At 40.0% G+C, this 22,020-nt stretch overlaps 1 protein-coding gene across 1 annotated transcript; it reads left to right on the top strand.

The window, feature by feature from the left end:
- The first annotated feature begins 16,287 nt into the window (after positions 1-16,287).
- On the top strand, positions 16,288-17,280 carry LOC119821927 (olfactory receptor 12-like). Its single transcript, XM_038341017.1, has one exon. It carries the CDS (start codon positions 16,288-16,290, stop codon positions 17,278-17,280), a length of 993 nt encoding a protein of 330 aa, XP_038196945.1.
- Positions 17,281-22,020: the final 4,740 nt, after the last annotated feature.

Here is a 22,020-nt window from a genome sequence, read left to right as displayed (position 1 = left end):
GTTCCTTCCCAGAAGACCTGCAAGGGTCATCTGCCCTCTAAGCATGGCTTGCTCTTCTTCCTAGTTTCCCTTTCTGAGCATCCTGCAGTTCTCCTGTTTTGTCCATTTCTGAGATTATGTGGTGTAACATTAGCTGTGACCTGCAGGTGCTTTTCTTTTCTTAATCATAAGCTTTGTTGATATATAATGTTCATTTTTTCTTATGTATCTTATTGGAGCTCATGAACATGTACTAGTTATACATCCTTACGTGTGGATATAACATATTTTGATCATAATCATTCCATTGCACTTTCTTCTTCCTCCTATTCTTGTTGATCTCCTTCCCCTTCCTATCCCCAACTCTATCTACTTTTATGTCCCTTTTAAGGGAGCAAACAGATGAGTTTAATTAGAGTTACTATAGACAAATGAGTAGGGGGGTATTTACAGGAGTGAGTGCTATCTATAAGCTGTACCACTTGACACCATCACTTGGCATTCCCTTCAGCAGTCAGCATATAATCTATGAACTTAAATATTTAGAAGGCAATTTGAGAGACACATTGTGTACAGTGGACAGTGATTATTGCAGAGACTTCATAACTGGTCAACATACCAAGAATAAGCAACTGTTGAGTGCTCAGCCCCAAATGGGAATATCTATTACCCCCTCTAAGGCTCAAGGAACATTATAGAAAAAGGGAAGAATTAATGTAAACTTCAGAAATAGGGGTGGGTATGTGAGATGTTGTCATTCATGCACAGCATGGCCAGTGCACTGTCAAATCTCAGCAGCTGTCATTACCTTCATGGAACTTGTACAAGGGTGGGTTTGGCTTATACAACCACTCTGGAAATCAGTATGGTGCTTTCTCAGAAAACTGGGAATCAATCTACCTCTAGACCCAGCAATACCACTCTTGGGCATGTACCCAAAGGATGCTCAATCACACTACTAGGGACATTTGTTCAATTATGTTCATATGTTTTAGGAATTCCTATAACCTGTAGCCTTTAAGTTACCTACCCACTGGGGCATGGATTCTTATACTATATATGCCAATGAAAAGTGCATATCCATCATCTTTCCCTGCTGCTGTATTTGGTTGCTGTTCCCCATTCAAGTAGAGGATTGTGATCTGTGAGTCCATCACTTAATAAATAACCCTCAATTATACTCAATTCTGAGCTAGTGTAGGATTTCAACTAAATGTCCTTCTTCATCTGGCACCCATGTCGATCCAGATTCCACACCAACATAAAGACCTAGGTCCACATCCCAGAAAGACACCCACCTCCACTTCCCTGGCTTGCTTTTACCTAAGTGGTTTTTTTGTAGAACCCTAACACAGTGGAGCTAACTGCATGCGGACACTTGGAAATTTCCTAAGCACAAGCATGCCCCCCCCGCCCCTACTACTGCATTCCCTGACGAGCTTCCCTGCCACGTGCTGACTTGCACAGCTTCCAGTTTGTGCTCCCTGCCCATGAGTTCTGAGCTTTTTGCTCTGTGTACAGAAATAATTTAATTATTTTGAATTTGTCAAACAAAGCATAATTCTCAGTATTTAACCAGCACCAAGACAAGAAAGTCAAAGCAGGTCAGGCCTACTCATGGCACCACTTGCACTCCTAGTCGCAACTCTGCAACCATGACACCTGCTGGAAATAAAGATTATTACACCTAAAACAGTTTATCAGACCTCATACAAGTAAATTTTTATTAATTAATAAATCAATAAATTTGAAATGTATAAAATGGAAGACAACATTACCATTGAAATTTTAGTAACTTTTTTGCTAATACTATGAATTTATTCTGCAAGGATCATATGTTTATTGTGATACATCCATTTATTGGATATTAGGACTCAATATTTTCTTCATATTATATCCTTAAGAAAATGTTTGACAAGAGAGCCAGGAGTGAGGAACTTTTAGAAATGATACAGTCTTTACAGACTAATAATGAACAGCTAGCTGACAGAATTAAAAATCAAAAGTTAACTAAAAATAATACTATTGAAAAGGGTAACATTCATTTGACAGACAAAATTGAGTCCATCTCAAAGGATACTGAGAAAATAACTGAGAGAATTCATACTGTTGAATTTGACAACTAAATCTGTTAAAAAGTTATGATGGGTTAGGAGATAGAGTATCTCTCCAGGAAGGAAATCAGCACACTACCCAAATAATGTAAAGGGATGAGATGTTATCTTTAAAGGAAAAACTTCAGAACATGGAATAACATGTGCAGAATGAGTACCAGAGGCTAGGTGCCTCAATGAAATCACTAGAAATATATACAAGCTAGGAGATTCAGGCTTTACAAAGACAGTAGTAAAATGATTTGAAACAATTGAAGAAATTATTGGAGCTGATGAACAGAGAAATAAGATACAAAGACAGGATTCAATATCACCAGTAGTTGTCAGAGACGACTTACCCAAAATTTTAGCTTTCTACCCTGTAATCTCCTCTGAAAAAGCATCAAGTTCTAAAGGCCCAAAAGGATCCAAAGAAGGTAAATGGATATCTATAAAAATAAATGAGCTCAAAAGAATTAAGCAGACTGTCACAACTTATGGCTTACATTGCTAATTTGTTAGGGAGATGAAAAAGACATGGACTTCTAGCATTAAGGCAATGCCACATGACTGACTTCAGTTAGTTTCAACAGTCCTAGATGACAAGCCTCAAAGGATGTTTAAAGGTTATTTCAGGGAAGATGCTAAAATTTTAGAACAGCAGGGAAAAACGAAAGGACTCGAGACTTTCTGAGATCAAATTCTTGGTCAGCACTTATGCTGATCCATGGGCTTAGGCTCTTTAGGATGAACAAATCTTGACCCTATGCCACTAAACAGCCTTAAATGCTTGGGACAAGATTCAAGAACTAGGAAAATGAATTAAATCATATACCAGGGTTCAGAGAGAACCTCTTAGTGACTTTTCACAAAGATTAACTAAGGCAGTACAAATAAAAGTAACAGACCCAGATGCTAGACAAGTACATATAGAATCTCTGGATTTTAAAAAATGCCAACTTAGAATGCAAAAAGAAACTTTTACATTCAAAGGGTAGATCAGCACCAATAGGTGATTGGATCCTTCATACAATGAACATTGAGACATTTGACTAATACTGAATCTTGGATAAGAGAAACAATTTCAAAAAGAATGAGGAGTCATCAAAATTCCAAATGTTTCAATGTGGTAGAATAAGACAAATGAGAAGAATTCCTAGGAATAATGTCTCTGCTAGGAATGTCAAGAATAGGAGAACTCAGCTTTCAGGTATATGTAAAAGGTGTGGCAAAGCCCGACATTGGACCAATGAATGTAGATTAAAAAAAACAGACAAAGCAACCCAATACCATTGGGGTACTCTATGGGGAGCCAATCACAGGCACCCAAGTCAAAAGCAGTCCAGTCATTCCCAGTCACTGTGGAGAACATGGCTCAACAAGAAATTTAAAAATCTAGAGCCTTTTGTAAAAATCCATACTGTTCTATATGATGGGATAAACATGAATGATAAATCAAAAATTCCAACAGAAAGTAGAAAACATATACTCTGGCAGACTTCCATAATGATCAAAGACCAAAGCTAAGAGTGTGTATAAATAGTATTGCATTGTGTGTTTGACTGGCATGGGTGTAGACATGAGTATCATTACTCCAGAATCTTAGCATCCAAATTGGACTCTTCAAGAGGCAGATGTTCACTGACTAGGAATTGGAACCCTACCACAAGTGTAACAAAGCACAAGATAGGTTGACTGCATAGGGACAGAAGGACAGAGAGGAAAGCTGAGGCCATATGTGGATTATATTATAGTAAATTTATGGGGACAAGATCTGAAGCAGCAATGGAATACCCAGATTAGCATTCCTGACCTCATAATTCTGGGAAGGCTATTATTAGGTACTATACACAAAGGTTACCAACCAGTAAGTCTGTACAAGAATACAAAGCAACTATCAAACCTTTAGAGGTACCAACAGTCCAAACTTTAAAATGGTTAACTGAGAAACCACTATAGGTTAAACAGTGGCTTTTAACAGAAGATAAACTACAAACTTTAGAATAGCTGGTACAAGAGCAACTAGATGCTCATAATATTGAAAAACCAACGAGCCCTTGGAATTCTCCTGTATTTGTTGTTAAAAAGAAATCTCGTAAATGGAGAGTGGTGACAAATCTAAGAGCTGTCAATAAGGTAATTCAACCTATGAACCCCCTACAATCTGGAATTCCTCTGCTTTCTCTATTACCAACAGGATGGTCTCTTCTAGTAATTGATTTGAAAGATCGTTTCTTCACTATACTTTACAAGAAAAGGACATGGAAAAAATTTGCCTTTCACAGTGCCTACTTATAATAATTCTCAACCTGCTAGGAGATACCATTGGACTATTCTTTCACAGGGAATACTGAATAGCCTCAGCCTATGCCAATACTGTGTAAGTCAGCCATTGGAAATAATATGTAAAAAAATCCTAAATCTATAACTTACCATTACATGGATGACATTTTGCTATCTGACTCAAACATAGATGCTTTAAAAAAATGTTTGAAGAAGTAAAGAAAGTTTTGCCAAAATAGGGATTACAATTTGCTCCTGAAAAAATGCAGAGGAGATTCAGTCAATTACCTAAATTATAAAAAAGGTTTACTAAAAGTTAGGACACAAAAGGCACAAATTATTGGGAACTCCAAATAACTTTCAAATATTGTTAGGAGACATTTCCAATTTACAATGACGTGTTGGGATAACACCTGATCTAAAAGTTCATTTAAGCAAAACATTAGATGGTGACATAATTTAAATAGTCACAGAGAATTTAACCACTGAAGCAGAAAAGGAATGGATTGTTGTGGAAGAAAAATTACAGGAGGCACATATGGATAGGGTGAATCCAAATCTTAATTGCATTCTAGTCATATTGCCTTCCATAATTTCCTTCACAGTAATTTTAATGAAAAGGGAGGATATTATCTTAGATGGGATATTTTAGCATATAAACCAAGTAAAAAATTAAAAACTTATGTGGATTTCTATTTCCATCCATTTGCATGCAAAATTCAAGATGTCATTGTTTTCTATCACTGAGTAGTACTCTAATGTGTATATATTCTACAGTTTCTTCATCCATTCTTCCACTGAAGGGCATCTAGGTTGTTTCCAGGTTCTGGCTATTACAAATAATGCTGCTATGAACATATCTGAACAAATGCTTTTGTAATATGATAGGGCATCTCTTGGGTATATTCCCAAGAGTGGAATTACTGGATCCTGGGGTAGGTTGATCCCGAATTTCCTGAGAAACCACCACACTGCTTTCCAAAGTGGTTGCACAAGTTTGCAATCTCACCAGCAATGGATGAGTGTACCCCTTACCCCACAACCTCTCCAGCAAAGGCTATCGTTGTTGTTTTTGATTTTAGCCAATCTGACAGGTGTAAGATGGTATCTCAAAGTTGTTTTGATTTGCATTTCCCTGATGGCTAAGGAGGTTCAGCATGACCTTAAGTGTCTTTTGGCCATTTGAACTTCTTCTGTTGAGAATTCTCTGTTCAATTCAGTGCCCCATTTTTTAATTGGGTTAATTAACATTTTAAAGTCTAGTCTCTTGAGTTCCTTATATATTTTGGAGATCAGACCTTTGTCTGTTGCAGGGTTGGTGAAGATCTTTTCCCAGTCAGTAGGCTGCCTTTTTGTCTTAGTGACAGTGTCCTTTGCTTCACAGAAGCTGTTCAGCTTCAGGAGGTCCCATTTATTCAATCTTGCCCTTAATGTCTGTGCTGCTGGGGTTATACGTAGGAAGCGGTCTCCTGTGCCCATATGTTGTAGAGTACTTCCCACTTTCTCCTCTATCAGGTTCAATGTGTTCAGATTAATATTGAGGTCTTTAATCCATTTGGACTTGAGTTTTGTGCATGGTGATAGACACGGATCTACTTTCATTCTTCTACAGATTGACATCCAGTTATGCCAGCACCATTTGTTGAAGATGCCCTCTTTCTTCCATTGTGTACTTTTAGCTCCTTTATCAAAAATCTGGTGTTCATAGGCTTGTGGTTTAAGATCCGGGTCTTCTATTCGATTCCATTGGTCGACTTCTCTGTTTTTATGCCAATACCAAGCTGTTTTCAATACTGTAGCTCTGTAATAGAGTTTGAAGTCAGGGATGGTAATGCCTCCAGAAGTTCCTTTATTGTATAAGATTGTTTTGGCTATCCTGGGTTTCTTGTTTTTCCATATAAAGTTGATTATTGTCCTCTCAATCTCTGTGAAGAAGTTTGATGGGACCTTGATGGGGATTGCATTGAATCTATAGATTGCTTTTGGAAGAATTGCCATTTTTACTATGTTGATCCTCCCAATCCACGAGCAAGGGAGATCCTTCCATTTTCTGGTATCCTCTTCAATTTCTTTCTTCAAAGACTTAAAGTTCTTGTCAAATAGATCCTTCACTTCCTTGGTTAGAGTTACCCCAAGATATTTTATGCTATTTGTGGCTATTGTGAAAGGTGATGCTTCTCTGATTTCCCTCTCTGCTTCCTTATCCTTTGTGTATAGGAGGGCAACTGATTTTTTGGAGTTGATCTTGTATCCTGCCATGTTACTGAAGGAGTTTATCAGCTGGAGGAGTTCTTTGGTGGAGTTTTTGGGGTCACTTATGTACACTATCATATTATCTGCAAATAACGAAAGTTTAACTTCTCAGTGATAAAAAACAATGACATCTTGAATTTTGCATGCAAATGGATGGGAATAGAAAACACTATTCTGAGTGAGGAAACCCAGACCCAAAAAGATAAACATGGGATGTACTCACTCATAATTGGTTTCTAGCCATAAATAAAGGACATCGAGCCTATAATTCGTGATCCTAGAGAAGATAAATAAGAAGGTGGACCCAAAGAAAAACAGATAGGCATCCTCCTGGATAATGGAAGTAGTCAAGATTACCGGGCAAAAATTGGGAACTTGGGGGCGGGGTGGAATGGGGGTAAGAGGAGATGGGGAGAGAAAATTGTGAAGGGGAGGATGGAGAGAGCGTGGGTGAATGGGATGGTTAGGATACAGGAAGGGTGGATATGGGAGCAGGGAAGTATATATCTTAATTAAGGGAGACATTTTAGGGTTGGCAAGAGACTTGACTCTAGAGGGGTTCCCAGGTATCCAGGGAAATGCCCCCAGCTAGTTCCTTGGGCAGCTGAGGAGAGGTAGCCGGAAAAGGCCAGATCCTATAGTCATACTGATGAATATCTTGCATATCACCATAGAACCTTCATCTGGCAATGGATGGAAATAGAGACAGAGCCACACATTGGTGCACCGGATGGAGCACCCAAGATCCAAATGAGAAGCAGAAGGAGGGAGAACATGAGCAAGGAAGTCAGGACTGCGAGGGGTGCTCCCACCCACCAAGATGGTGGGGCTGATCTAATCGGAGCTCACCAAGTCCAGCTGGACTGGGACTGAAAAAGCATGGGATAAAACCAGACTTCCTGAACATGGCGGACAATGAGGGCTGCTGAGAAACCAAGGACAATGGCACTGGATTTGGCTCCAACTACACATTCTGGCTTTGGAGGGGCCTAGCCTGACTGGATGCTCACCTTCCTAGACCTGGATGGAGGGGGCGAGGAACTTGGACTTCCCTCAGGGCAGGGAACGCTTACTGCTCTTCAGACAGGAGAGGGAGGGAGAGTGGAGGGGGGAGAGGGAGGTAAATGGGAGGAGGGGAGGAGGCAGAAATTTTTAATAATATAAAAAATAAAGCTATCAAACATAAAAAATTAAAAAAGACAAAAAAAGATTTAGAAAGAAAAACTTGTGTGGAAAAAGTCTCTGAATTAATTATAAAATGAAAATTGAAACTTTGTCAACTAGCAGGAATAGACCCAGGAGAGATTATAGTTCCTTTTACTTCTAATAAAATTAAAAAATTATGGGAAGACAATGAATCTTAGCAAAGACATTGTGCTAAATTTTTATAAGAGATTAATAGCATTTGTCCCAAAAGTGATAGAATTAACCTTATAAAAAGAAGTACTTGGATTCTTCCCCACATTGTACAGGACACACCAATCACTGGAGACCATATATTCTATACTGATGCAAATAAATTAGGAAAGGCAGGTTACAAACGAAAGAACTAAGTAAAATGGAAGAAAGCCCTTACGATTCTGTCCACAGGGCAGAATTATATGCAATTCTTATGGTACTAAGGGATTTTTAAAAAGCTTTCAATATAGTTACTTATTCACAATATACAGAAAGAGTTGTTTTGCATGTTGAAACTGGTAAATTTATACCAGATGATAAAGAACTGACATCATTATTCATACAGGTTCAAGATATATACAAGAATAGGCTTTGTATCATATACATAATACACATTTGGTCCCATATGAGTCTGCCAGGTCCTCTAGCACAAAGTAATACAGAAATTGATTGATTACTGATTGAAAGTGTGTTGAAGGCCTCAGAATTCCATATGAAATATCATGTCAATAGCAAAGGTTTAAAGAATGAGTTTTCTAATACAGGGCAACAAACTAAGGATATTATAAAGAAATGTCCTACTTGATATTTCTATGACCAAACACCACTATCTGCAGGGACTAACCAAAGGGATACTCATAGGAATTAAACTTGGCAGATGGATATATTCCACTTTACAGAATTTGGAAAATTAAAATATGTACACCATACCATTGACACTTATTCAGGTTTTCAGTGGGCTATTGCTTTAAGCTCAGAGAAGTTTGATTCAGTAATCACACATTTATTAAGAGTTATGGCCACCATGGGAATACCTGAACAAATAAAGACAGATAATGGTCTAGCATATGTCTCTAAGATATTGAGTTTTTGCTTATTATAATAGAAAGCATATTACAGGCATACCAAGTCCTACAAGTCAGGAAATTGTAGAAATATCAAATCAAACTATAAAGGATATGTTAAACAAGCAGAAAGAGATGGAAAATAACTCTAGAAGTAGGTTAAATAAATATGTAAGAGTTAGCTAATAAGAAGCTAGAGGTAATAGACCAAGCAGTGTTTTAATTAATACAGTTTCTGTGTGATTATTTCAGGTATAAGCTAGCCAGGCAGTAAGCAACAAGAGGCTCCTCTTTCTACTGTAATCATGGAACTTAACTATCATTTTGCTTTTACAGGATGCCATAGAAAGAACATTGCTCCCATGACAGCTGGAAGTAATTCTAGAAGATGATGTCCTCTCTCCCAATAAAGTTTGGCCTCAGGGTTAGGGACATCATTTAAGGGTTGATTATAATTGGTATATGGTTGGGAATTGGAAGAAAAATTATGTAGCATCAGGGATATCTTTGAAAAAAAGAGAGAAATTTGGATGGGATTATAGATCAGTCTGAGCTTACTCACATTAATAATAATAGTGATTAATAGAGTGAATACTTGTAAGCTATTATTTATAGGCAATTTATACTGGTATAGATTCTTGGATATTGATACAAACTTAAATTAATTGAATATATTCCTGTTTTCATCTATAATATTTGTATATCTAGGCAAAGTTGATTTGTCATATTGTATGCATGCAAGCTTCTACCTCTGCTTAAGACATTTTGTATGTTGACACAATTTTAGGATATATTTATCATATTGAAATATACATTTCTAGCTCTGATTAATATCCATATACAGTTTTTACATTTTGAGGTCATTGTCCTCATTTGTTGCACAGTTGTTTAATATTCTAATATGAAGTCTTAGTCTTTAAGGTATATAGGTATTAAGATTTATAGGTCAATAGTCAATCTTGTTTTTCATACTATTAATTAGATTTATCAGGTTATTTAGATACATAGAGATTGTATTCTGCATAGATAGGTAGTATTACTTCAAAGAGCTGTAGAATATGGCATTTAAATAACTTAGGGTTCTGTTGAAATGATACACATTTACTCCTGGCAGCACTGATCTACTCCTGAGAGAATGTTGAGCACCAAAGAAACTCTACTTGGAGCTTGGAAAAACTGGCCTTTGGTAAAGTAACTTCCTAAGTATCGACCACTAACAAAACGCATGATGTTCAGACAGGACATGCAGGATACAAGAAAAAAAGACTGTCAATCTTGCCAAGACAGGGTAAGACAGTTTTGAAAAATTTCCTGCCTCTGAAAATGGTCTGTCAGTTACTCAAGGCCTTAGCCAAAGTTGGTTGCTCCAATATTTCAAATGAGACTTTGGGTGATTGCCCAGGTAGCCAGTTATCTCTGTCATTTGTTGCACATTTTGGAAGTTGTTTGATTGCACTTCTTGCTTACTCAAGTAATATTATTTCCCTTCTCGTGTCTTTGATGGGTTTGAAGACTAGATAGTTGTAGTTACTTTCCTCCCATGACTTGGCCAAGTTATTTATATACAAAACTTAAAGTCATTAGGAGAGGATAATTATCGAAACATTTATCAAATGCTTTTTGCTTAATATTGTTTATGCTGGTTGTAATTATAATTTTTATACCTGATATTTGTTCTTATTGTGTATAACTTTGTATTAGGCTTGAAACTTCATTATTTAAACAAAAGGAGGACATGCTGTAGGAATTCCTGTTGTCAGTAGACTTTAAGTTACACGCCCACTTGGGTGTGGCCTCTTAATACTATATGCATATGCAAAGTACATGTCTGGTCTTCTTTCTGGCTGCATGATTCGGTTGCTGTTCCCAGTTCCAGCAGAGGAATGTGATCTGTGAGTCTACCCCTAAATATATAACCTTTTATTATACTCAATTCTGAGCTAGTTTGGAATTTTTTAACCATCCTTATTCACCCAAAAGAAGCTCAGAAATACTACAAAAGCATTTGTTCAACTATATTCATAGCAACATTATTTGTAAAAGACAGAACCTGGAAACAGCCTACATGCCCCTCAACTGAAGAATGGATGAAAAAAAATGTGGCACATTTACACATTAGAGTACTACTCAGCAGTAAAAAAAAAATGTCATATTGAATTTTGCATGCAAATGAATGGAATTAGAAAATACTATCCTAAGAGAGATAACCCAGACCCAAAAAGATAAATAGGGTATGTACTTACTCATAAGTGGATACTAGCTATAAACAAATGGCATTCAGCCTGTAATTCAAGAACCTAGAGAAGCTAAGTAATAAGGTGAACCCAAAGAAAAACATATATACATCCACCTGGAAAGTGGAAATAAACAAGGTTACATGACATATTTAGGAGCATGGAGGTGGGAGAAGAGATGGTGGAAAAGGAAGAGGAGGGAAGAAGGGGAGGGTTGAGGAGAACTTGAGGAAATGGGATAGTCAAAATGGAGGAAGGACAGAGATGAACAAGGGAGGAGATATTATGACTGAGGAAGCCATTATAGGGTTAGCAGAAACCTGGCTCTAGAGAAATTCCCAGGGATCCACAAGGATGACCCCAGCTAAGATCCTAAGCAATAGAAGAGAGGGTACCCGAGCTGCTCTTGCTGTGTAGTCAATTTAATGAATATCTTCAATATCACCATAGAACCTTCACCCAGTATCTGATAGAAACAGAGGCAGAGACCCACAATAGAGCACTAGACTGAGCTCCTAAAGTCCATTTGAAGAATGGAAGGAACAAGAATATGAGCAAAGATGTCAAGACCAAAATGGGCTCTCCCACTAAAACAGTAAGTCTGAGCTAATGGGAGCTCACCAACTCAAGATGGAGTGGGAAGGAACAAGCATAGAACCAAACTAGTCTCTCTGAATGTGGTTGACAGTTGCATGGCTGGGTCAGACAGAGGGGCCACTGACTGTGGCATCAGGATTTATACCTACTGTACATACTGGCTTTGGGGAGCCTGTTCTCTTTAGATGTATACCTTTTCCTCCTAGATATAGTAGGGATGGGTTTGAACCTTTCACAAATCAATGTGACTTACATTCTCAGAGGATTGGATGGGAGTGTGGTGGGAGGGTGTGTGGAAAGAATGGGAGGAGGGGAGAGTGTGGGAACTTGAATTGATATTTTTTTAATCTAATAAATTTTTAAAAACTAAAAATTAAAAAATAAATGGAGACAGATATCTGTACAGAAACATCTCTGAAGCTGTCAATAATTTGGAGAAATCTGGCCACTTCAGTGAGTCAAGACAAAGGAGTTACTTTGATATCACCAGGAGCTTTCTGGATTTGAGATTATTTCCATAAAGTTTCTTTACCTTTCAGTTTTTACAGAAATTGGGATAGGCAGGACAGACTCACAAAGACATAATGACAAATCAAAAACAGAAGAACCAAGTGTCAGGAGAGATGGCCAGGCATCCCCAGAGTTGACCACCATGAGGGTCTCTCAATTCTTTTGAAGAAGTTCTTTTGGTAAACGAACATGGAAGGTGATATAGAAGGTGCACTGGTCAGGTTTATGATGTTGACAGGAGGAGCATACAGGTAAGAACCTGTAGAAGTGTTCACCAGCAGCTTTATCACTCTTGTTTGAACCTCTCAGGAAAGAGTACAGACTCTGCACTTTGTCTGTGCAGGGCTCTGGTCAGTTACATCAGCAGTGTTGCCTCTCAGCCAGTGTCAGTGGGAACCAGGTCTTGGGGCAGCGAATCCTTTTTATTCCTTATGAATGCTCCCTAATTCTCCCTGGTTTTCCATCCTGCTTCTTACCACCCTAGACTTTTACTCTCTTATCATAATTGTTTGTGGAGGCTATGTGGTCATTTGATGACACTTCCTTCGTGATGAACAGGAGTGTAGACATTGTCTACCCATGGAGCAAAAATCTCAATCCATGTACATAGGAGGGACATGAGAAGTAACGTGGGCTTAAGGATTAGAAGAACATTGTCCAATGAGAACCTAGAAGGAAACCTGTAATTACTAGAAAAATGGTCATGAAACTGTCTGCTGTGTGCTTTACTATTTATGTAGTCTGGTGGATTCCCAAATGGAACATTTTCCCACCACACAGTCTATGAGAACTGAGGCTATTGAGCTATGATGTCAGATGCTGAGGACGTGGCAAGACACAAAAGAATATCCTAGGAAGTAGGAGGGAAATAGTATGAGGCAAAAAGCCTCCAGAAAGGCTCACACAGAACAATAGGAACTAAAACCATTAAGAGCATAAAACCCAGAAGATGGAAAGAAGCTATGAATGATATCTGTTGGACTTGACATGGCTGCTGTAGTCATGAACTAATAAAAGGTGTGACTACCTGTCTAGGCGTGGGCCAATCAACGTTGCACATAGATAGGGAAGACTTTATGAGGCCTCATTCCTCCCGTAGAAGCAGTGGACTATTAATATTGCTGGGAAAAGGAACTCATATTAATCAGTCTCAGCCAAGGGTATGTTGTCCTTGATCAAGTAAATAACCACAAACCACCTGTGCATGTGCAAGCAAGCCTAACAAAAGTCCTTGGAACACACAGACACACACACACACACACACACACAATTGAAGAAAGAGTAAGACTTGTTTGTAGAAAGGAATCAAGTATGTGGCAGGGAGTGGTGAGATAAGAAAATGGAGGAACTCAGTGGAGGCATCAAACCCAGGCACTGACCACGTTGTCTCCCACGATGAGCTGTCAAGGACATTATCAGTGCAGAAGGAGAGAGTGTTGTGGGCATCCTCATGAAGACAGCAGATGGAGACTGCAGGAGTGAAGGCATGGGTGGGAGTCAGACCTCACCACCCAGAGAAGAAAGGGAGATCACCAAAGAGAAGAGCTATCCCTTTGTTGTGATCATTACATATTGGCTTGAATTTGTTAATCCTTTAAGTAGGATTTGTGTTAAATTAAAATATCCACAAAGACATAGAAAGAGAACTGGGACTACCTACTCAGGCTCCTGATGGTACTGAAGGGTCAATGGATTGAGAAGGCTGACTCTTGGTAGTGGGAGGAGGAGGCTAAGCAGTCCCATACAGGACTCCCTACCTCCTTTCCTCATATCAGTATAGCCAGGAGGAAGTATTTGAGGAGGAAATGCTGTGGCCAGCAGGCTATGCTGGCCCACTCAGGTAATGGCTTTAATGATGGACACTGGGCTAGGATCACTGAGTCATCTTCCATTCCCTGATGGAGTCTCCCCAGATACCTGGGGAGCCCAGGCTTCCTGCCAACTCACCAGGAGAGGGTGGCTATGAAGCAGAAATTGTCCAGTGTCCCTGGTATATCTCTGGAGGCCATTCAGTTTGATTCCCAGAGACACAGAGGATAAAGCCTCCCTAATTGGTCACTGGAGAGGGCAAGTCCAAGCTCAACCATGCAGGCTGTACCCAAATATTGACACTTGCACACTACCCTGATAACAGATATGGAAGAAGAGGAAAGGCCAGGAAACCAAGACCTCACACTTCACAAGACAAAGAATCTGCTGCAGTCAGGACTTGCACACAAAGACTCTCAGTTCAGGTCTATACCTCTTCCCATACCCACATCATTCTATTGCTGAGAAGCCATAGCTGACCTCAAGAAGGAAAAGGAACCCATGGTGTCCATCTTCAGCATAGATCAGCCTGAAAAGCATGGAGACCTAAGGAGCATGGATGGTGGTATCTGACTTTGTATGAGTCCTGAGTCTCACCTAGATAAGGTAAGGTCAGCATGTTATCTGTAAAGGATACTAAAAGTAGAAGTTGCCATACATGGCAGACATCAGGGTGGGTGCTCAGGAATAACTGTGGACTAGCACTGTAGACAAAGATGTTCTATTATGGTCAAACCTCTCATTAGTTCAGTTCATAGTTAGCAATTCTGCGAGGTTCCACACAGGGTCATCGTTTTGAACACCAACTCCAATTCTGCTGTCATGTGGGATGAAGCTCTGCATCCACCACAGGACACAGGGATGTTGCTGGCTCAGGAGGGTCAAGGCTAAGAGGAGCACAGGCTGTGTCTTTACTGTCTCTGTAACACTGTTTTCCCAAAGCAGACCTTCCATGGCTACCTTCTCTTTCCACATCCGTCTCTAGATGTATTTGATCCTTGGCAAGCTGGAGAAATTATGCTTTTCCTTGCTCTAACAGGAACTATAGGACCAGCTGTGGCATGGACATATCTACACACATCACACTGGTCACGAGCAAAACCCATATGGTAAGGTCTTAGATGCCTGTCAGGGTCAACTGTGAGCACAAAGATTCCTACATGCCTCTGATCTTACATGGGAAAGTCAGCTCTGTAGTATACTGTGGGATCATATAGACTCCTACAGATTCCATGGCCTCATTGTGTGCAGTATATGATAGACAGAGCAGCAGCTAAGTACATACACTGGGGATTTCCTGAATTTTGAGGCTAATGTAGAACAGATATTCTGTTCCTCTCTAGGCAGCCTCCCATGTTACTCCTGGGACAAACAGGAGCAATCATAGCTACCCGACTTGAAATTTGTCTACACTCCAAACTGGACATAAAGAGAAGAGAAAGTAACCATGAATTGCCCAAAGACACTGGGTAGAGGCCAGCCTCATCTGGTTTTAACTGGCAAAGATTCAGACCTTGTGAACCTCAAAACTGAAGCTGGAGCAGAGAACAGAGCTGGCAATGAGATCAAGTTAGAGGCCATGATTGTGTCCTGGTTTTTCTAGGGACATGGTACTGCCCCCTCACCCTAATTTCCAAAATCTAGTCATTAGCAGGAACTGCTCACATCAACGAGCAGAGTCTGATTGTCACTGTGTGCCAGCATTTGAACTACAGCTTCTGAGATTAGATAAGAGTCCTGTGAAGGACATATATACAGTCTGAGTCTAGGAAGTTCAATTCCTTGCTGTGAAATTACCCTACAAAGGGAATAATAATCCACTCCAAAGTTTTTTGGAGGACACATGGTCCTCATGAACATTTTTGAAACAGTAAGACGAATAACTGTGGAATATTTAATGGGACTCGGTAGACAGCTGCTTCAATGGTATTGCTCAGGGGTGTTCCTTGGGAATGTGAGCACAGGAATCAGAGGCAGGCATAGGGATTCTGAGAGGTCTGTACTCTGGAGTCACTAAGTCTGGAAGCCTCTTTATATCCTCAGCATACGAGTTCAGGCTTCCACACAGGGGGGCTCAGCACAATCTCATGAATTAAATAAATCTGAGGAAATGTCTCTTTTTAGGGCACACCAGCTCATATGGAAAGATATCAGAGCAGCTACTGAACTATTGCACAAGGGACAGCATGTGACCAACAAGATCCTGCAGCCTGAGGAACATCTGGCTCTACTGGTGAGATCTTCTGCCTCCCCCACCCCTCCTTCTCTCTTCAGCTGTCCCCACCAATGGCCACAGCAGTCCACAGAAATGGGAGTCTCTCAGCAGTGTCCTTGCAGGGGTTCGTGCTGGTTGGATTTGTGGGAAGTGCAGAGACCCAGGCCCTGCTCTTTGCTGGCTTCTTGACTGTGTACGTGTTGGCTGTCCTGGGCAACCTCACCATGATCATGGTCATCACCCTGGATGCCCGCCTGCACTCCCCCATGTACTTCTTTCTCAAGAACCTGTCCTTTGTTGACCTCTGCCTCTCTTCTGTGATTGTGCCCAATGCTCTGGCCAACATTTTCTCCTCTTCCAAGGTCATCAGCTTTGATGGATGTGCCACTCAGTTCTTTTTTTTCTCCTTGTTTGCGGCCATCGAAGCTGTCCTCTTAGCTGTGATGGCCTATGACCGTTTCATGGCCATCTGCAGTCCCCTGAGGTACCCTGTGACCATGTGCCCTGCAACCTGTGCCCGTCTGGTTCTGGGTACCGTCTGTGTTGGCTGCCTGAACTCCATTGTGCAGACCAGCCTCACCTTCCAGCTGCCCTTCTGCAGCTCCAACCACATTGATTACTTCTTCTGTGATGTGCCCCCACTGATCAAGCTTGCCTGTGTAGACACAACTCTCAATGAACTTGTCATGTTTGGTATCTGTGGGTTCACCATCGTGTGTGCTGTTCTTGTGGTCATCATCTCTTATGGTTACATCACAGTGACCATCTTCAGGATGGAGTCAGGGTCAGGGCGGCACAAGATCTTCTCTACGTGTGGCTCCCACATGACAGCTGTATCCTTGTTTTATGGAGCTGGTTTTGCTATGTATGGACAGCCAGGAGGTATGGAATCCATGGAGCAGGGCAAGTTGGTCTCCATCATCTACACCCTGGTGATCCCCATGTTCAACCCCCTCATCTACAGTCTGCGCAACAAGGATGTAAAGGATGCCCTGAGGAGGCTGGGTCAGAGACACAGTCTGGTGAAGAAGAGTGGCTGGTGTCACCATCAGGGACTATGCTAAGGTCATAGAAGAAACAGATTTCTGGGAGAAGAGTATCTTATGGTATTTATATCTACCTAGCCTGTTTTCTTTGCTCTCTCATTTCTTGTTTTTTTTTTGTTCATTGATGTATTCATCTACCTACATATCCACTCATCTATTTGCCATCTAACCTGTCTTCCATGAATGTGTATTATTAGGCAGACATTTACAGAATGAGAATAAGGCTCATTCACTGCCACCAAATTGTCTATAGATGGAAGAATCCAGAATCCCTTTAATTTGACATAGGACAGAGCACTATGACTGGAACTAGGTTTGGGAACCATTGTCAACATAGTGGCACATTTATCTATGATTCTTTTCTTTTGTTTCATCACTGAATCTAATGTCAGTCTGGTGGGACCTTACCTTTGTGCATCTAAGAATGTGACTTTTAAAAGCTGTGTGTTGACTCGTCCTTATATTGATCTTGTAAGAGGATGGACTAAAAGGAAACTCTGCAGACTTCTTCCTCTGTTTTACAATAGTGCTGCTTCCTCTACCTTCCTCTGCTCATGAAGCTGCCCTTCTCATGAGGTATCACAGTGTACTGCTGGAGTCCTGAGGAACCTAAATGCAATTGACTCCCAGCATATCCTTTCAACCTCCAGCCAGGTTTTATAGTTGAAGCTGTAGGTAGATTCACAGTTCAGGAAACCATTAAAACCTAGACTGGCAGATGTGACAATATCAATGTATTAATTTATCCTCCAAGTAATATTAAAGTCTTGGTGAAGTCCACTTTACAATAGCCTGCTGCCCTCTGCACATGTGGCTTGCCTGTGTCCCTCACTGTCCTGTGTGTCTGATCTCATGCTGCTCCTTCCTTGGAGACCAGCAGAGGACAGGGGATGTGACCTCCAAGCAAGGCTTGCTCTTCCTCCCAGTTTCCCTCTGTGTGCACTCTGCAGTTTTCTACCCTTAGCCCTTGAGTTGCAGGCTTCAGGCCCCAACGTCATCCTCTGGCTTTGTACTTAGCTGGTCCAAGTCTTCCTTTATTTGAGCAGTTCTGGAACACTCTGTTCTGTGAATGGCATGAATCTCAACTTCAGTGATCTTCTCTCCCCCACCTTCTCTTCCTCTGTTTATTCTGTTCTCCCTCACAATATTCTTTTTGCCATGCTATAAGGATTCAGCAATGAAGGAGCAACCCAGGTGTGCCTTCCGTGCTTATTCTATGTAAGAAAAGAACAGCTGACAGTGTCTTTTTGCTCACCGTTACTCAGGTGTAGTCTCATCTTCATCTTGTAGATGGAAGTGGGGAAAACAATGAAGAAAACAATCCAGAAAACTAAGCAGCCTTAAGATGCTTTGGGCTCCACTGACCAAGTGTCAGGTCTTGGCTTTGCTCTCAGGGCATATATGAGGCTTTCTTCTGCTGCTAGAAGAACACCTAGTATTCTCTCACTAAAGGAGGAGGCAGGTCATGAGCTGTAAGTGCCATCCAGATACTTCTTCCCTTGCATTCTGGCTGCAGATGCACAAGGTCTCCTTCAGGGGTGGTGGGCTGATGTACTGAGGAGGTGGCAGGCATTTCACACAGATGCTGGGAACTCAACCTTGGGTCTTGTGCTTGCTTAGCCAGAATTTTATCCACCAAAAAAATTCCCTAGTTTCTTTAATTGTTTTTAATTTGTCAAGCAGAGTATATTTCGCAGTAGTTAACTAGCAACAAGGCAAGAAAGCCAAAATGGCTCAGGATTATTCATTGCTCCCAGTTGTACTGCAAGTTGTGACTCTGCAACCTTGACACCTGTGGGACAATAAAGATTATTACACCTAAAACAACTTACCAGACCTCATACTAGGTAACTATTTTATTAACCAATAAATCAATAAACTCAAAAGTAATAGAATGGTAAACAAAATTACCATTGAAAGTTTTAGTAACTTTTTCACTAAAACTATGGATTGTATCTGCAAGGCTTATATGGTTATTGTGATACATCCATTTGTTGGATATTGGGACTCAGTTTTTTTCTTCATAGTATATCCTTAAGAAAATGGTTTGATGACACAGCCAAGCATGAGGAACTTTTAAAAGTAATACAGTCTTTGCAGACTAATAATGAACAGCTGTCTGACAGGGTTAATACCATTGAAAATCAAAAGTTACCTGGAAGAAAGTAATACTATTAAAAGGGTAACAATAATTAGACAGACAAAATTGAGTTCATGTAAAAGGATACTAAGAACTTAACTGAAAGTATTCATACTGTTGAATTTGACAATCAAAATCTGTTAAAAAAAAGTTGTGGTAGGTTAGGTGATAGAATATCTCTCCAGGAAGGCAATCCTGCACACTATCCAAATAACGTCTAAGAATGAGATGTTATCTTTAAAGGAAAAACTTCAGACCTTGGAATCATATGTGTACAATGTGGACCACAGGCTATGTGCCTCAGTGAAATCAATATATATATATTGATTTGTGTGTGTGTGTGTGTGTGTGTGTGTGTGTGTGTGCAGTAAAAGATTCAAAACAATTGAGGAAAATATTGGAGCGGATGAGAAGGAAAATAAGATACAAGAACAGGATTCAATATCACCAGTAGCTGTCAGAGATGACTTACCTAGGGTTTTAGCTTCCTACCTTGTAATCTACTTTGAAAAAGCATCAAGTTCTAAAGGTCCAAAAGGATCCAAAGAAGGTAGATGGGTGCCTATAGGAATGAATGATCTAAAAGAAATTAAGCAAACGTATGGCTTGGATTGCTCATTTGTTAGGGAGATGATAAAGACATGGGCTTCTAGCATTAAGGCGATGCCAGATGACTGACTTCAGTTAGTTTCAGCAGTCCTGGATGATGGGCCTCAAAAGATGTTTAAATGTTATTTCAGGGAAGATGCTAAAATTTTAGAACAGCAGGGAAAAACAAAAGGACTTGAGACTTTCTGAGATCAAATTCTTGGTGACGGCACTTATGCTGACCCACAGGCTCAAGCCCTTTACGATGAACAAATCTTGACCCTATGCCACTAAGCAGCCTTAAATGCTTGGGACAAGATTCAAGAACTAGGAAAATGAATTAGTTCATATACCAGGGGGTCAGAGAGAACCCCTTAGTGACTTTTCACAAAGATTAACTAAGACAGTACAAATAAAAGTAACAGACCCAGATGCTAGACGAGTACTTATAGAATCTCTGGATTTTAAAAAATGCCAACTTAGAATACAAAAAGAAACTTCTGCCTTAAAGGTGAGATCAGCACCAATAGATGAATGGATCCTGCATACAATGAACATTGCGACCTTTGACTATACTACTGAATCTTGGGTAGGAGAGCAATTTCAAAAAGAATGAGGAGTCATCAAATTCCAAATGTTTTAATTGTGGTAGAATAAGATATCTGGAAGGGATTGTAGACAAGGAACGCCTAGGAATAATGTCTCCTCTGGGTATGGCAAGAATAGGAGGACTCAGCCTTCAGGTATATGTAGGTGTGGCAAAGCCCAACATTGGACCAATGAATGCAGATCAAAAAAAAAAAAGACAGACAAGGCAATCCAATATTATTGGGATACTCATTGGGGGAGGATGCTCTTGCAGGCTCCCAAGTCACAAGTGGTCCATTCATCCCCAGTCTTGTGGAGAACATGTCTCACCAGCAAAAATTTAAAAAAATCTAGAGCCTTTGAAAAAACCATACTGTTCTATATGATGGAATAAACATGAAGGATAAATCAAAAATTCCAAAAGGAAGTAGGAAACGAATATTCTGGCAGAGTTCTATAGATGATCAAAGACCAAAGCTCAGACTGTGTATAAATGGAATTGTAATTGTGGGTCTGACTGGCATGGGTAAGGACGTGAGTATCACTACTCTAGAATCTTGGCATCCAAATTGGCCTCATCAAGAGGCAGATGTTCACTTACTAGAAATTGAAACCCTATCTCAAGTGAAACAAAGCACGAGTTGGGTTGACTGCATAAAGCCAGAAGGACAGAGAGGAAAGCTGAGGCCATATGTGGATTATATTGCAGCAAATTTATGGAGGCATGATCTGCTGCAGCAATCAAATACCCAGATTAACATTCCTGCAGTCCCAGAAACTCATAATTCTGAGAAGGATAGTATAAGGTATTATACACAAAGGTTGCCAGCAATTCAGCCAATACAAGAACACAAAGCAACTATCAAACCTTTAGAGGTACCAACAGTCCAAATTTTAAAATGGTTAACTGAGAAACAAATATAGGTTAAACAGTGGCTTTTAACAGAAGATAAACTGCAAACTTTAGAATAGCTGGTACAAGAGCAACTAGATGCTCATAATAATGAAAAACCAACGAGCGCTTGGAATTCTCCTGTATTTGTTGTTAAAAAGGAATCTCGTAAATGGAGAGTGGTGACAAATCTAAGAGCTGTCAATAAGGTAATTCAACCTCTGAGCCCCCTACAATCTGGAATTCCTCTGCCTTCTCTATTACCAAAAGGATGGTTTCTTATAGTTATAGATTTGAAAGATCGTTTCTTCACTATACTTTACAAGAAAAGGACATGGAAAAAATTTGCCTTTCACAGTGCCTACTTATAATAATTCTCAACCTGCTAGGAGATACCATTGGACTATTCTTTCACAGGGAATGCTGAATAGCCTCAGCCTATGCCAATACTTTGTAAGTCAGCCATTGGAAATAATATGTAAAAAATAAATTCCTAAATCTATAACTTACCATTACATGGATGACATTTTGCTATCTGACTCAAACATAG

The sequence above is a fragment of the Arvicola amphibius genome, chromosome 8, assembly GCF_903992535.2.
Source record: "Arvicola amphibius chromosome 8, mArvAmp1.2, whole genome shotgun sequence".
NCBI lineage: Eukaryota > Metazoa > Chordata > Mammalia > Rodentia > Cricetidae > Arvicola > Arvicola amphibius.
This window is presented reverse-complemented; position numbering and strand designations above follow the sequence as displayed.

Excerpts from the sequence above, each read along its gene's own strand:
- LOC119821927 (XM_038341017.1), top strand. The coding sequence starts at position 16,288 with ATGGCCACAGCAGTCCACAGAAATGGGAGTCTCTCAGCAGTGTCCTTG.